The sequence below is a fragment of the Tyto alba genome, unplaced genomic scaffold (genome assembly GCF_018691265.1).
Source record: "Tyto alba isolate M040663 unplaced genomic scaffold, T.alba_DEE_v4.0 Super-Scaffold_3, whole genome shotgun sequence".
In the NCBI taxonomy this organism is placed as follows: Eukaryota; Metazoa; Chordata; class Aves; order Strigiformes; family Tytonidae; genus Tyto; species Tyto alba.
In genome coordinates this window covers 9,397,853-9,411,879 of record NW_024881304.1, presented here as the reverse complement: position 1 = coordinate 9,411,879, position 14,027 = coordinate 9,397,853, and the positions used below count along the sequence as shown (strand labels likewise).

General features: G+C 43.4%; 1 protein-coding gene across 3 annotated transcripts in view; it reads right to left on the bottom strand.

Moving 5' to 3' along the window:
* The window catches only part of SETD5 (SET domain containing 5), a 69,099-nt gene that overhangs the window by 2,745 nt on the left and 52,327 nt on the right, over positions 1–14,027 (bottom strand). For 2 of the 3 annotated variants that reach the window (XM_042799702.1, XM_042799703.1), the window contains exons 18-22: positions 13,051–13,304; positions 10,483–10,539; positions 8,579–9,046; positions 6,702–6,988; positions 3,551–3,684 (exon numbers count right to left, since the gene is read on the bottom strand). In XM_042799702.1, coding sequence (XP_042655636.1) covers positions 3,551–3,684; positions 6,702–6,988; positions 8,579–9,046; positions 10,483–10,539; positions 13,051–13,304 — 1,200 coding nt within the window. Of the gene's footprint in view, positions 1–3,550; positions 3,685–4,860; positions 4,962–6,701; positions 6,989–8,578; positions 9,047–10,482; positions 10,540–13,050; positions 13,305–14,027 lie in introns of those variants that run through there. The other variant, XR_006165980.1, reaches the window with a different exon arrangement.

The following is a 14,027-nucleotide window of genomic DNA, read 5'->3' as shown; positions in this document are numbered from 1 at the left end:
GCCATACGCACTAGGAACTGCTGCTTCCCTTACTCCAGCTCTCTCTGGATCAGCGCAAAGCTCACCTGCCTTAGACCAGCCTGTCTGAACAGCCACACCCGGTGACTCCGCACAGACACAGCCTGGGCTCCCTTGGCTCTCCAGGAGGATACAAGAGGCAGAAGGCAGTTTCTAAGGACACAGCAATTCTTCACACAGCACTGGTCATAGGAATCCACACTGGCTACAGTTACAGCTGGGGAGGTTAAACTGTCCCTTCTGAGACGGCTGTCAGCAGGATCCTGCTGCAGGTTTTCCTCAAAGGCAGATCCAGGCGCTTCCAAAGACCGAGGTCCTGTGCTGCCAAGGCTGACAGCACCCTGTGGCTGTTTCAGGGATGATGCTTTACAAGTTAATTGAGCTGCTCCAGAGTTACTCTTAGACCTCAGAAAGGCCCATTTTTGAAACAGGCCAAGATGATGAAAATGCTTCTAGGTTTGAAGGGTACCAGCAGCACAGTACGCACTGATCCACCTTTATTATGTGAGAGATCAAGAATAACCACCTTGACAAAGGAAGCCTTTCTAGCACGCGTATCTCAGAGTGGCTGAGCTTCCTGCCCTACCAAATAACTGAACCTGAACCGGGGCCCTCAAGACCTACTTACTGCAAGGGACCCAGCCACTTTGTCACCTGTGTTTTTCAGTTGCTCCTACTGTAACCGTGGGGTTCAGCTGGCGATCATGCTTTCTTTAGCAGGGAGTGAAACTGGTGGGACTAGAAGATTTCACATCAGAGTTATGTTGCAGTCTAATGAGACAGAGCTGTTTATCTGGAGCATCTCAGGGATTCTCAGCAGCCACGTTTGAAATGCCTTGGTGAAACAGTGTTGGTATTAGTATCAAATTTATATGACAGATGTGTCTCAGTCATGAAACAGAACACGTTGCCTTAGTCTGCTCTGTACTTCTGCCAGACAGGTCTGGCTTTGCACCAGATGCACTGGCACGAGCACGAATGTCAGCAGTGCCCATGGCTTTGCTGCTGTTGTCCTCTCTGTGCTACATCACAGTTGCTGGCTTAGCTAAACAGGAATCTGGATGGAGTTGTCTTGTCTGCTGTTGAGGCTCAGAAGCTTTCTTCCTCAGGGCACAGGACCTGCACAGAGACCAGGGCACGAAGCTTCCTGCACACATCCTGTGATACTTTCAATTTTCTGAAATGGCATCTGATGCATCAAGTAGGTGTTTGCTGTAGGTGACATTCTGAGCACTGCACTGCAGAAAGGCAAAACTTAGAAGTTTGGGATGTGTTTGGTTAAGCAGTCATGCACAGAAGAGACTAACTGTTCAATCTAGGAGACTGCTGTGATTAACAGAAGTTGAGTATGAGAATTAGAAGAAATCTAAATTTTTCTGGAATAAATTGTTTCTTAAGAGGCCAGGCACACCAGCAAAGCTGCACAATTTATTGGCAGCGCCTGTTCACAGAAACAAGTCTTGACAAGTTCAAGTCTATCAGACGACTCTAAATTACAAAGGGTAAACAAACTATAAGCTTCCTGAATTTGCTTTATGTAAACTTAATAGATAAGCCAATGTTTCCTTCCTTCATTTCTAATACCTGCACAAGAAAGGACAAAGAACTGCTTTTTTTGGCAATACTGGCCTGTATCAACCTAAAGCATATATGAAGCGACAGATTTAACTGAGAGCACCTGCAATTCTTAGAAGTGTGGCATGCACACAAATTTCATTTCATTCCTACATGCCCCATCAGCAAACCTTCTTCTAAGTTTGGGGTTTTCAGTTGCCCTCATATTATTATCTGTTACAGCATCAAATACATGTGCATCTTCACAACTCCTACAGGTGACACCAGGGACAGCAGGGTCTCAGCCACTCATTTGTTTCACTAAGCAGACCAGCAACTGGAGTAGGAAAGGTGCCTTGTAGAATCTAAACAAGCTACTGAAGAGACTTCCAGAGTATGCAAAAGAAAAAAAATAATTTGCTGCTCTAGGATGACAGAGACAAAAATACTTATGTCAGGTACAGCATTAAGTTTTCACAACTTGGAGTGGGATGGGTTTTATGTAACAGGGGAGAAGAATGGAACAGTGTAGATCAAAGTTTAACTCCAGCCTAACTCTTGGGTGATACTGAAGAGCCAGAGCTGTACAGATTACAGTAGGCAAAAGACCTGTTGCAAGAGACTGGATTTGCCTACTCTTCTGAAAAATAACCACCAAGAAAGCCACTTCCACTGGTATGAGAAAGACAGGAAAAAGACTCCCAGCTGGGGTCCCATGAAATTATGGCATTTTTGATAGGGTAGAATATTCCTTCTCAAGACTAGATGAAGAAAAAGCATTGAAAAGAGATGCACTTAGGTGTACAAAAATAGGGAAACCCTGGATGAGAGGCCTGTTTTCAGAAAGTGGTCTCAAATACACCTTACTGCAAATAGGGAAAAAAAGTCTGGTTTGGAATGAAGTAAATACATACTTGACCTAAAACACTCAGAAATGAGATTTTTGCCCCAAAGGCAAAAGTTGCTGTTGCTGATGAATTACCCAAAGAGCGCTCTGTGCTAGCCTGGGTTAGAGGCTCTAGTCTTTCCATGTCTAAAATATCACAAGACTAGGATCTGGCTGCCAGAGGTTCAGATCATCAGCAAGCTGCGATAAGACCAGCCAGGAGTCTCTAACAACAGTCCTCAGCTATGAAGAAGGAGGGGCTGATGACAACACACAGACCAAGTTATTTAAATAGGATGATCCATTGCTGTAAGTCCCAAGGGCGATCAGCATTCTGAGGGCACTACCTTTTAGAGAAAAACAATCACGTTCAACAGGGACTGCAAAACAAATAAAAATAACTCCGTTTCACAGCTGAGAAATTAGGTAATGATGAAGTGATCCGTCCATCTCAGAAAGTCACATTTCACCTTTAGACCACGGATGGATAAAAGCAGCATATAATTTCAGCTCAAGTTACAAATACTGACCCTGCAATGGTACTGGGTGAGGACAATGCTGTATTCAGAGAACTGAATTCATCTCAGTAAGGAAGTGCATTTCGCAAAACTGACAAATATTGTAACTCAGGGAATCAAATAACTTCAAAAAGAGCTGAAGTAAGGCTTGGAAGCTAAATTAGTTCTTAGCACTGCCTAAAGCCTACACCTGCATTTTAGTGTGATCATACATTTATCTGAATGTTCAGCCAACTAGAATTATTAAATGACAGCACTTTCATTCCCAGTACATTGGGGCAATTGAGGCAATGCTGCTTAACCCATCGGTCCAAGGACAAAGCAGCTGTCCCTCCCAGAGCCAAGATGCAGGTAGTCTCGAATACAAACCCTGGAAGTCTTCCAGGTCTAACAGAAGAGGGATATAGGCTCAAGCAATATCTGAATAACAATAAAGTATGGTTTGCAGAATGCTCTTGTAAGACATTGATAATGTTAAAGGTGAATGTACAACTAACTTCACAGACAAGTTTGCAAAGTTATCTGAGCCCACCATTTCCCACCAACCAAACGTTCAGAAGTTTTCTCTTCCTACCTGCATCTCTCTCAACAGCACTGTCACAGGTAGGTGAGGATTCATTTCTCTGGGATACCTTTGCACCACTTCGCAGCACCTTCTCAAGTATGCCTCGGCCCTCTCGAAGCCTCTCCACAGACGTTGGGACCATCCTGCAACAAAAACCCGGTAGCAGCTGAGGATTGCTATTCTGCAGGTGAGAGCAACGTGACCAACGCACAAGGGGGCTGTGGGGTCCTTGGTATAATCACAAGACAGGTTTGTTTTTAAAGTCCCTTCTTAAATTCACTGGTATGATGTTAGTGCAAATGCAAACCCCTACCACAGAAGGGCGGAATCAGTGACCACCAGCTCTCTACACAGATGAGCAATAAACTTCTGAACTGCTTTTGCAACGTAAATAACCTCCTGTGAGATTTTAGACTGCCAGTCACTGGCTACCACGATACTACTGCTCTCAGAAAAACAAAGTCTTTACTCTTATGAAAAACATGGTATAAATATCCAGTTCAGTAGATCACCTGATTACAGGACACCTTCTCCCAGAGAAACTTTTTTGAGATTCAACAGCATTGTGAAAGTCCTGGTACTGTTTTAAGATTAGATGCAGTTACTTTGCACAGCTTACTTTTATTCAAACTAAAAAGAAGCAAACCCAATACCTTTCTGATCATACAGTGTCAAGACAGTACAGTCAGATAATGCAATGTTCCTGGAGCAGAGCTAGAGTGGCCATTTTGCCCATTAATGCTACTTTGTCCCGTTTATTTGGTAATGTGAAAACTCTCCGCTCAAGGTTGGTGCTAGGACTTGTTTCATTATATACAAGTGTCTGGTCTGAGGGTGAAAAAGAGGTGAAGTGGCTTTCCTAAAGCCAATCTGTACAAGAAAAACAGAGCCACAGACAAACCTCAGACCCCTGGGTCAATATTCAATCTACCATGCACAGGACCACCCAAATCTCTTTAGAAATATGTGTTTTAACCTATCAGCTAGTAGCACCTTGACCAGGGATTCATAATGCCTTTACCCTAGACACTGAAAAATGCGCGCCTTAAAAATGCTTGAATTTAAATATTTAATGTAATATTAAATGCACTGCACACCATGTAAGCATGCAGCTTAACACCATATTAACAGATTCCTGTATTTATTTTTTTTTTCTTTTTAAAGCTATATTGAAAACTGTGCTTTACATTAGCTTTTTGTATTTATTTATAAAATAAATAGCCCAGACATTGAAGTTCACCCCTCACTGAAGCAGAAGGGAGAAGGGGCCAGAGTTCACACCTCATGGAGGTGAATGGGGTGAGGGGGTGAATTCACACCTTCGTTGCTGCTATTGTTTTGCTGGAGACAGTTTTCTGCAAGGCTGGGTTTACTGGGCAGCAGCACATCTGTTTACATTGTGATGGCTGTATCTTGGCAACTGAAAGAGACAGAAACTTAATTTTTTTTAAATGAAAGCTATTGGCAATTATTGTAGAATTCAGCAAAAACCTGGACAACTCTAAAAATTAAGGCACGTAAATTTTAGTTCCCACCATTTTCTTCTGTCCCTAATATTATATTACTGTGAATGTCTGGAAATGTATCTGAAATGTAAGCACTCGGAGTTAAAGATGAAACTGGGTCACAACTTTAACTCAGTAACATGCAGTTTCTAATATATTTTTTAAAAGTAGAAGGTGACTGTACGTTTGTTAGCCTTGCCCATTAAAACAGAGAAGAACAAGAATTTAAAATGCAGCAAATCTGCTTAATCCCATTTCAAAATGTATCAGCATGGTTTCAACTTTATATCCAGCATCCCGTAACAATACGATCTTTATTTCCACACAATACTTACTCATGAAACCATCTGAGAAACCGAAGCCAGAGCACCCGCCGAGGAGCAGCAGATGAAGCTCACAGAATATAAAACATGGTACTAGAGCATGGTTGTCACCTCACCCTGAACTAGTTAGTTTTGTGGTTTTTTTTTTTTTTTTTCATTCAGCTAGGTTTTTCTTTCACCCTTTTACAGGCAGAAGGAAGTGGCACAGGAGGAGAAGGGCACAGGCTATCAACACTTGCACAGAATAATATTTGATTAGAAAACAATGTTTATAAACTACTCATCAGCTGACTGCCTCAGCTGTGGCCAATCCCAACACCTGGCAGAAGGCCATCTGGTAAACAGAGTACTGTCAGAGAGGTACAAGACAAACGACATTTATTAATCTCCGCTTGAAGAGTGATGGAAAAGGGAAGGAAACAGATCTTATTACTCCTGCAAATTCACCCAAAGCAATGTTTCTCGAGCACTTTCAACACAGGCTTCATACTTCTCACTGCTTTCAGCATTGCTTAGCATCTCTTCCCTTGCCATCCCCCTGCCATTACATGAGCAGTGACACAGCTGCATATGCGGAGAATCAGCACTAAAAAGGTAAGCCTTTTTGCCTGGGGTGTGCATGAACAGAACTTGAATACAAAGCAGCAGAGCCAGTGTACTACATAGCTCCAAACAGAAGAATATCCCGACCATCACTGCACTGACACTATAATGCAATGCTCTGCACTTCAGTGTGGCAGTACTTCATTTGTTTGGATCAGAGGTTACCATCAGGTTCAAAAGTTTTTGAAGACCAGCCTTTCCCTTTCTCATGGTAACACGGTAAAGGTGGGTCTTCCATGCCTTTGGCAAGCCACCAACTGCAGTCTGTTAACTGCTCTTCAAGCTGTAAGTGCAAGGCATTAGGAAAGCTGGAATTGTTTCACTGGCCCTGCTTCTCAAATGCAAAGCTTTTCTTCTGAATAGGAATTGACTTTGTATCACTCATTTCCCAAGAGTGGAGGTTCAGCAAGAAAAGACCTGGATTAAATTCTCATCACAAGAACAAGACCTTCAAACCTGAGACCTTACATGTAAACTGGTGGAAGAGACACACAACTGTTTAGCTTCATACCTTTCAAGACAGATTTTGATATCTAAACCAAGAACTAAAGGGCAGGCTGAGAAGGCTGCTGATATCCTCATGGTTGTTTAGCAATTACAGAAGAGAACAATGCCAAGAGACCCAACTGAATCCATCCAGGTGCACATATTGTTATGGAAATGCCCCTTAGAGAGTTTGGTCCTCCTCTGCGGAGCAATCTCAGACTTGCTTGGAAGGATAACACTCACCACCTACTGCTGATGTTCTCCTGGGATTTGCTGAGTGATGTTGAGGAACTAGCCCCCCTCGAGTCTGGTGGGCTGATGTCCTCTACATGAGGCAGGGAGGGATGAGAAGGGGAGAAGCCACTTTGTGGGGAGGACGGGGTTCGTACTACGGAGCCCGGCAGGCTGTTGCCATCTGTGTCAGTCACAGAACTGCTGCTGCCCTGTCGGGTAGGAGTCCCTGCACACCGCACCGAATCGCCTCCCTCCTTGGCTTCTTGTTTCCGCTTGCGGTACTCTAGTAGAGACACCTGGGAGAGAAAAATACAGCCATGAGTCAGGGAACCCAGTGGACTAGCACAGGGGGAGGAACACGCCCACACACCATTTAAAAAAATCTATTTCGGTTTACAGATAAAACTTCAAAAGGTATATTAGGATTATAAAGTCTTCCTGAATCTGCAGGCACTCTGCAAAAAGAGCTAAGCGGTACAAATCTGGACCACTCATCGATTGCCATGCTCATCCACATTTTTCTCTTTATGACCAATACTTCAGCAGAAATATTCAGCTAGTTTGCTTCTCTAACCACCTGGAATTTCACATTACTTCAGTATATTCTTGCATATTCAAGCATTGAGCCTCTGTATCCTCTTCCTCCTCAACATCCTTCACTCAGTCTGTGGTTTGTGACATTATACAACGTGTGTATCAGTATCTGTACATCTCCAAAACACAGTTCTTCACAGAACTTGTACTTTCAGAGAGTCCTGTTCATCTGTACTAGTTCAGACGTATTAATGCTGAAAACTTGGTAAAGCCTTGCACAAAATTTTACCCTGCTTAGAGCCGGTTCCTGCTATGGTGGTATTGCAAACTTGCAGCGCTACCACCTAAACAAACTACTTTTAGCAAAGGTAGAACGTATTTTGTGCAAGGCAGTCTCAGATTTGTCAAAGACACAGACCAAAAGGTCCCAGATAATGCAGTCTCATAACACAGGGACAGTAGAACCAAAAATACACAAATATTTCCAGTTGAGCACTTACCTTCCATTGTGCCTTCCCCTTAGAGGCATTACGAGGCACAGACCCATAAAGGACTGACAGGAGGCAGCTCTGATGAAGAATGTATCAACTATGACTCAGTGCCTGTATAGAAGGCTTTATGATGCTAAAATATTGAACAGGGTATTTCCAAAAGTAACTCAACATATGAAGGTTTTAAGATAAGTGTAACTTTAAAAGAAAACCAAAGGAAAAAAATAAAAACCCTCCAGAAATGGAACGTTTCAGTCCCACGAGGGTCACTGGCCTGCTATGAGAAACCAATACACATTTGCTGTCTTTAAACAGTATTCCTGTGTTTTCAGTTTCAAAGAGCTAAATTTTAAGTAACAACCTTCATCTACTTTTCTTGCAATGTTACTATGTTCCATATTAATGGAAATGTTCAAATATGTTCTAATAAACAGCCTACGCCTTCTTTTGAAACATCAGACCCTCTTTTCTAGCAAGGACCCTTTTCATCCTGATAAATAACACCCCCACCAACTAGTAGAGCTGCACTGTGTTATTGCTCTAGGTGTTGCCTCGGTTCACCAACTGTTTATGAAAGCTGCTAGCATCACACTCTCCTTTCCGTGCTCCCAGAAGAGGTATTTTCATTGTGGTCTTTTTCTTCCACCTCTCACATAAAAATGTTACCCAAGGGGGAGCTCACTCTCTTTTAACAACTTCTAGACTATTTTCATCCAGGCACTGGATGGCCGGATTACTTGCCCATACTGTATTTTGGTTGTATTCTGCTCTTTACATTCTCCCTGTCAGTCTTTCCCATGGTCCTTACTGTTCCCACTCAGGTTCCTGCAATCTGAGAGTTCTTTTTACAAGACTACTTGCCTTCTTCCTTTGTGGCGGATTCTGGGGAGCAGATCTGACGCCTTCACAAGCCCTCTCACTGCAAGGAGACATGGATCCATGCACTGCCTCTTTAAGCAGCCCGGACTCATGTCTGCTGAAATATCCTTCAGCAGGAGAGCTGCAGCATCCTGCTTCTGAATTCATTGGCTTCCTCTCTCCCAAAGGAGCAGATCCCCGCAACAATCCATCCACACGTGGCATAGCGTTCAATGGGGAGAAGGCATACATTAAATTAAACTCTGTCCGAAAAGCCTGATCAGAGCTTCGTAGCAGCATCTGTGCTTCCCCACTTTTCCCTGGGAAGTTCATCTCTGAATTAGAGTTTATGGAGGGTTGTGGAGCCAGATCAGAGGATCCAAAGCTGAGCAGCGATGGCCGTTCCGGGCAGGCATTTGCACTGGAATCCAGGTACCCACCCTTCAAATCCAGGTCAGACCGCAGGCAGAGCTGAAAAATCCAAGGAGGATATAGGAAGGGGGTGGGAAGTCAGGAAAAGGGTCAAGCAAGGGTGGGGAGAGAAACTTAAGTCAGAAAATATTCTAGTTTACTGCTTTCCAGTTCCTTTCTGATTACCCCTTTGGTCCCTTCCTGCACTGTTTTGATCATTCTGCAAAGGAATGACAGACTAAATAATAATCAGTGTAGCTGTCCAGTACAAGATGCCCTTTCCCCTTTAGCAGTCTTATTGCAGCAAGAGGATGAAGCTCAGCACTATCCCCAGGCAGTCAATGAAGAAAAAACCCAGCATTTTCAATTGCCTCTTATGCCCAAAGTTGATGTTAACACATAGCACTAGCCAGGTTCATTATGGGGAGAGAACAGAAAAAATCTGCTGTCTATTTGCTGTTTTATTAGCCAAGTTCCTGACTGTCCCAAGTCAGCCACTGCTAACTTCCTAACAATAAAATGCCCTGGACCTCCAAGCCATTTGTTTTCACTTATTGTGAGCTTCAGAAATCTCTAACAATAGTACATTCATTTAATTTATACTGCATTTTTACATTTTACATTCCTTAACAAAACCATAATGGCATCATCTTGGCGCTGTCACAGTTTCTGGAGCATTAGACACTGACACAACAGAATATCCATTTATCTACTTGTGCCAAAAACCCTCCAGGGCAACGGCATAATCATCTCCTTCACCATGTTAATATGTCAGGATCTCAGACAATGAGCACAACTGACAAGATTTCATCCTCTTTGCTGGACTACAGTGCTTAGGGAAAAACAGCAGCACCAGGCACCAGCTCTGCCCTACTGTCACTGCTGTGAATGTTTCCTCTGCTGTATTACAGCTCCAAGTAATCTGCCACACTGGAGATGAGCGTGTATTTTCTAATATGGAACAGACTCTGAGCAATGTATTTCATCTCTTATTTTACAACAGGCCTTGAGGTAAACAAAACACTATTCTCCGGCATCTCCTCAACATTTTAAGTCTGCAGGTGAACAGGTGATAAATCAAGGCTGAAGAGAGCAGGTCAGGTGCACCACTGTGCACTTCTTTCCCAGTAGCCATCTTGCTGCTACTGAGTAAATATCACACACCACTTATCTGCTGGGCCAGGGCTGGAGTCAATTATGGCATTTCCAGGGTCTCCAGACCTCTTGCCTTAATTTCAGTAGCTGAGACATACCAAGTCTTCACACTGCTTGGTTCCCACCAGTGTCAACAAGTGAATAACAAATTCCAGTCTTCAATTTGTTTGCTCTCTTGTAATAACCCTAAAACTCTCCTCAGCCTTATTGTGACTAATGTTCCACCCTTATTCCCACTGGCCTCCACACTTCTCATCCCTCCCCTCCCACCACAGCCTCAAATGCACACACAAGCACACACACTCCCAGCCTCAAATGCAATTTAGATGGTGTGAAACTACCTCGGGTGACATGGACTCAGGCCTATGCGCAGGGGAACTCTCAGGGGAGGATACGTTCTAGAGGAGGGAAAAGCATCTTGTTATTCATCTACTTAAGTCAAGAAGCAAAATAAAATCAATTAAAAAACAAGCACAGAGGTTAGCAATGGCTATTCTAAACAAAGACTATCTCAGGAACCAGTCCCAGCCTGGATGACAATTCTATTGGTTAAATGGTTCCTAAAGCTTCCTGGAAGCACAGAGACAGGACTGGGTTACTGTGTTTCAGGCTATAACTTGGTACCCAAAACAGCGCACATAAATGTTAAGAAAAGAAGCATCTTATTCTTTACATTTCTGATGCTGTCAGAGTTTGCATCATGAAATACAGAGAAAGCCATTTATGGTGCTTAGTCTGAGAACATGGGAGAGATGAAAAGGCTGGTTTTGCCCAAAAGGTAAACTAAGATCCCCCAAAACACTGCAGCGAACTTTCACAGATATTATACTAGAAAATAAAAATGTCTCCTTCAACCCACTGTGGGCCACCTTTTCAGCTAAAGTCAAGAGAATAGGTGCGAATGGACAGCTTTATGAAATGTCGTAACATATCATCTGAGCACCTATCAGTGGACGGCAGCGCATGCACAGGATGGGATGGTTAAGGTCTCCTTCCCAAACACTTTCCTTTCCATGCTACTGAGCAGCCTAAAACAGAAAGGAAGAGGGTCTCCCAGAGGGATGTTGCCATCAGAGACATATGACGGGAGTCACTGCCCTCTGCAAAGCAGAAACATTCAGAAAACTGAGGAATCTCAGAAACTTCTTAGCTAAAAAAGCTTCTGTCAAACTCCACAGAAAAAGTAGATGCATGTCACCACGCTTCTAGTCGCTCCTATGAATAAGGGAGGGGCTAAGCATCCTCCAATTTGTTTCCGATCTAAAAAGTCCCAAAACTGAGTCTGAAAAAACTCAGTCTGTAAAAACCCAACCAACCAGAGCTCCATAAGCTTACAATACAAGCTCTTCAGAGGGCAGAGAGGGAATTAAAGGAAGTTTCTTAAAAGCCACAGCTTTCAGAAATGTATTCCCCAGCAAGCCAAGATGTCCAGCAACATCCTCCGCTTGCTTGAGGAAGCTTGTGAACTGGTGGAAGAATCTTTCTGTTGTTCTCTTCCCACAGTGCCACAGGACTGAGGTATAAAGCTTTATACATGTGGAGATCTATTCACTCAAGATAGAATTGATGATAACTAAATGAAACAGACATGACATTAAAATAGTGATATTCTGAATAAGCTGCACTGGGGGAAATACAAAAGTCTGAACAAAGAAGCTTATGGTCTACTGAGCTGTTAGGCTCCTTTCAAAGTAAAAAACTAGAAAGGGGCAAGTAAGGTACAGTTGTCCAGTGAAATCCAGGCTTCCCATGTCTTATACATGGTAACAGAAATAACTAACACTAAGGTGAGGCAGGAAATCAGTGATTAGAATGTGGAGGGCCGTGGCAACACTGCCTTGATCTGCCATGTCAACCGGAGTAAAGGTAAAGGATCATTTCCAGTCAAGCTCTGTGCCTGGAGCAGTCTTTCATCTCTCTCCTCAATGCTCCACAATCTTCCCTGCTAACTTGTACAGATTTGCCTCTCAGACAGCTCACAAGAAAGGGCTCTCAAAGAAAACAATCAAAAGCACACTAAGCTAAAAATACCACAAAGGCTGTTTGCCCTGTTGCAAAACAGATGAGGGATTCCTGCAAAACAGCCCTTAGTATGGAGCAGCTGGTCACTGCACAAATTTTTTTTTTTACTGGTTTTAACTGGTAGACTGTGAGCAGCTGGCCTGAAGAATTCATTTTTTAAAAATGAAAATATGCAATACTAGAAAATAAAACTAAAACTGCAAACAGGGTGACCCCTATTCACAGGCACAGAGCAGCAACACAAGGTGGATGGATGCTGATAACTTTCCCACAGAGTTTAGAGCAAGGGAAACAGCCTGCTCAGTAATTCTGCACATTTTTGCAAAAGGAAACTATCAAGAAATCAAAGGCATAATTTACCTTCTACCTAATCAAGGGAAAGGGAAACCAAAGGACATAGTGGAAACGGATGTAAAGTATTTCTACCATACTTGGGGTTACCGAAAACCGTTCAGGGAAATTGGAGCTGAGGATGTCAGGCAGCCTTTGAGAAGTGGAGCACCGCTACACTCACTGGAAGGGGCAAGGATTGGAAGTCACATTGGCACAGAGATCTGAAGTGGGGAAGATGACTAAAGAACATTGAAAAGCCTGGAAAATTTGGGAGCTACTGTGCAGAAATGGAGAAGAGAATTAGTCTAACGTTACTAACAGCTACAAAGTGAGGGGAGGCTGGGCTGCAGCAAGGCTTGACACTTAATAGAGCAGGAGATTTGGCCAGGAAGTGGAGTAGAGGAGAAAAGCAGCAGTGCTCTTGAGTCTGACACTATGATGCTGCTCAGGAATATAGCCACATACTCAAAAAGGAAGGTTTCTGCAGTGTTACCTCTGCTGCAGATATCGCAGTTCCCCTCTTTTTAGCGCTCCCAGTCCCTGATCAGATTTACCTCGAACTGTAGTGGAGTATTGCAGCGACTAGCAGCCAGAGAAGGAATTGGTGAGAACATGATGCCATAACCATTGCGACTCTCCTCCTCTCCCGGCAGCGATGAGCAGGGTGTAGCCAGCTGTGGGCTCACTGAGCCAGGAACTGAAGGGATGGGAGGTGGAGGGGTGACGGGAGACAGCGGCCTCAGCAGCTTCTTAACATTCTGCTCCATCAAGTAGCGAGACTTCCATTTCTTCAGGGGACTTAGCAAGTCTGAAAAACAAACTGAGCTGAGGACAGGGCCGAACCATTAACCACAACCATGTGCAAATTATACCCTGCCTCCTTCCCCCTACTCCCAGCCCAAATGGAGCCCACAAGTCTCCAATGTGACTACAAAAGATTCCTAAAAATAAAGTACCTCTGAAGTACTTCTATACCAGTCTTGAGACATGTCTAGATACTGATAACAGAACAATACATAATCAGGAACATACTGTGAACATGGAAAGGAAATACTTCAACCTGAAGTAAGCACAAGAGGAAGCTAGGGGAAAGACGACAGGAAGGGATAAAAAGAGGAGAGATGACTGGAGGACAGGAGTCAGAAGACATGTCACTGTCACTGCTATGAACAAACCTCAGGCAGCTCAGTTATTATCTGAACTTAACAGTTCCCTATATGCTACATCAATACAGCCCAAACACATTTCACTCCCACAAAGGATTAATGCCTTTCCCTCAGGCCTACCCCTATCCAAAATATCATCTTTTTTTGATGCTTGGTTTAAAAATAGTATTCAGTAAATTCTGCAGTTCAGTTGTTTGCTTCTTCAGGTCTTGCTCGGGGACGTGCATTTATTGGTTCTGGCATTCTGTTCATTTTCTATTCATCTAACTTTTCAATAATCAAGTCTGTATTATCTGTGTGTTGTCTAGCTTCCTGTCTGTTGTCCTTGGAAAACTGATCCCTGACTGGGCAGATCTTCACCGTCT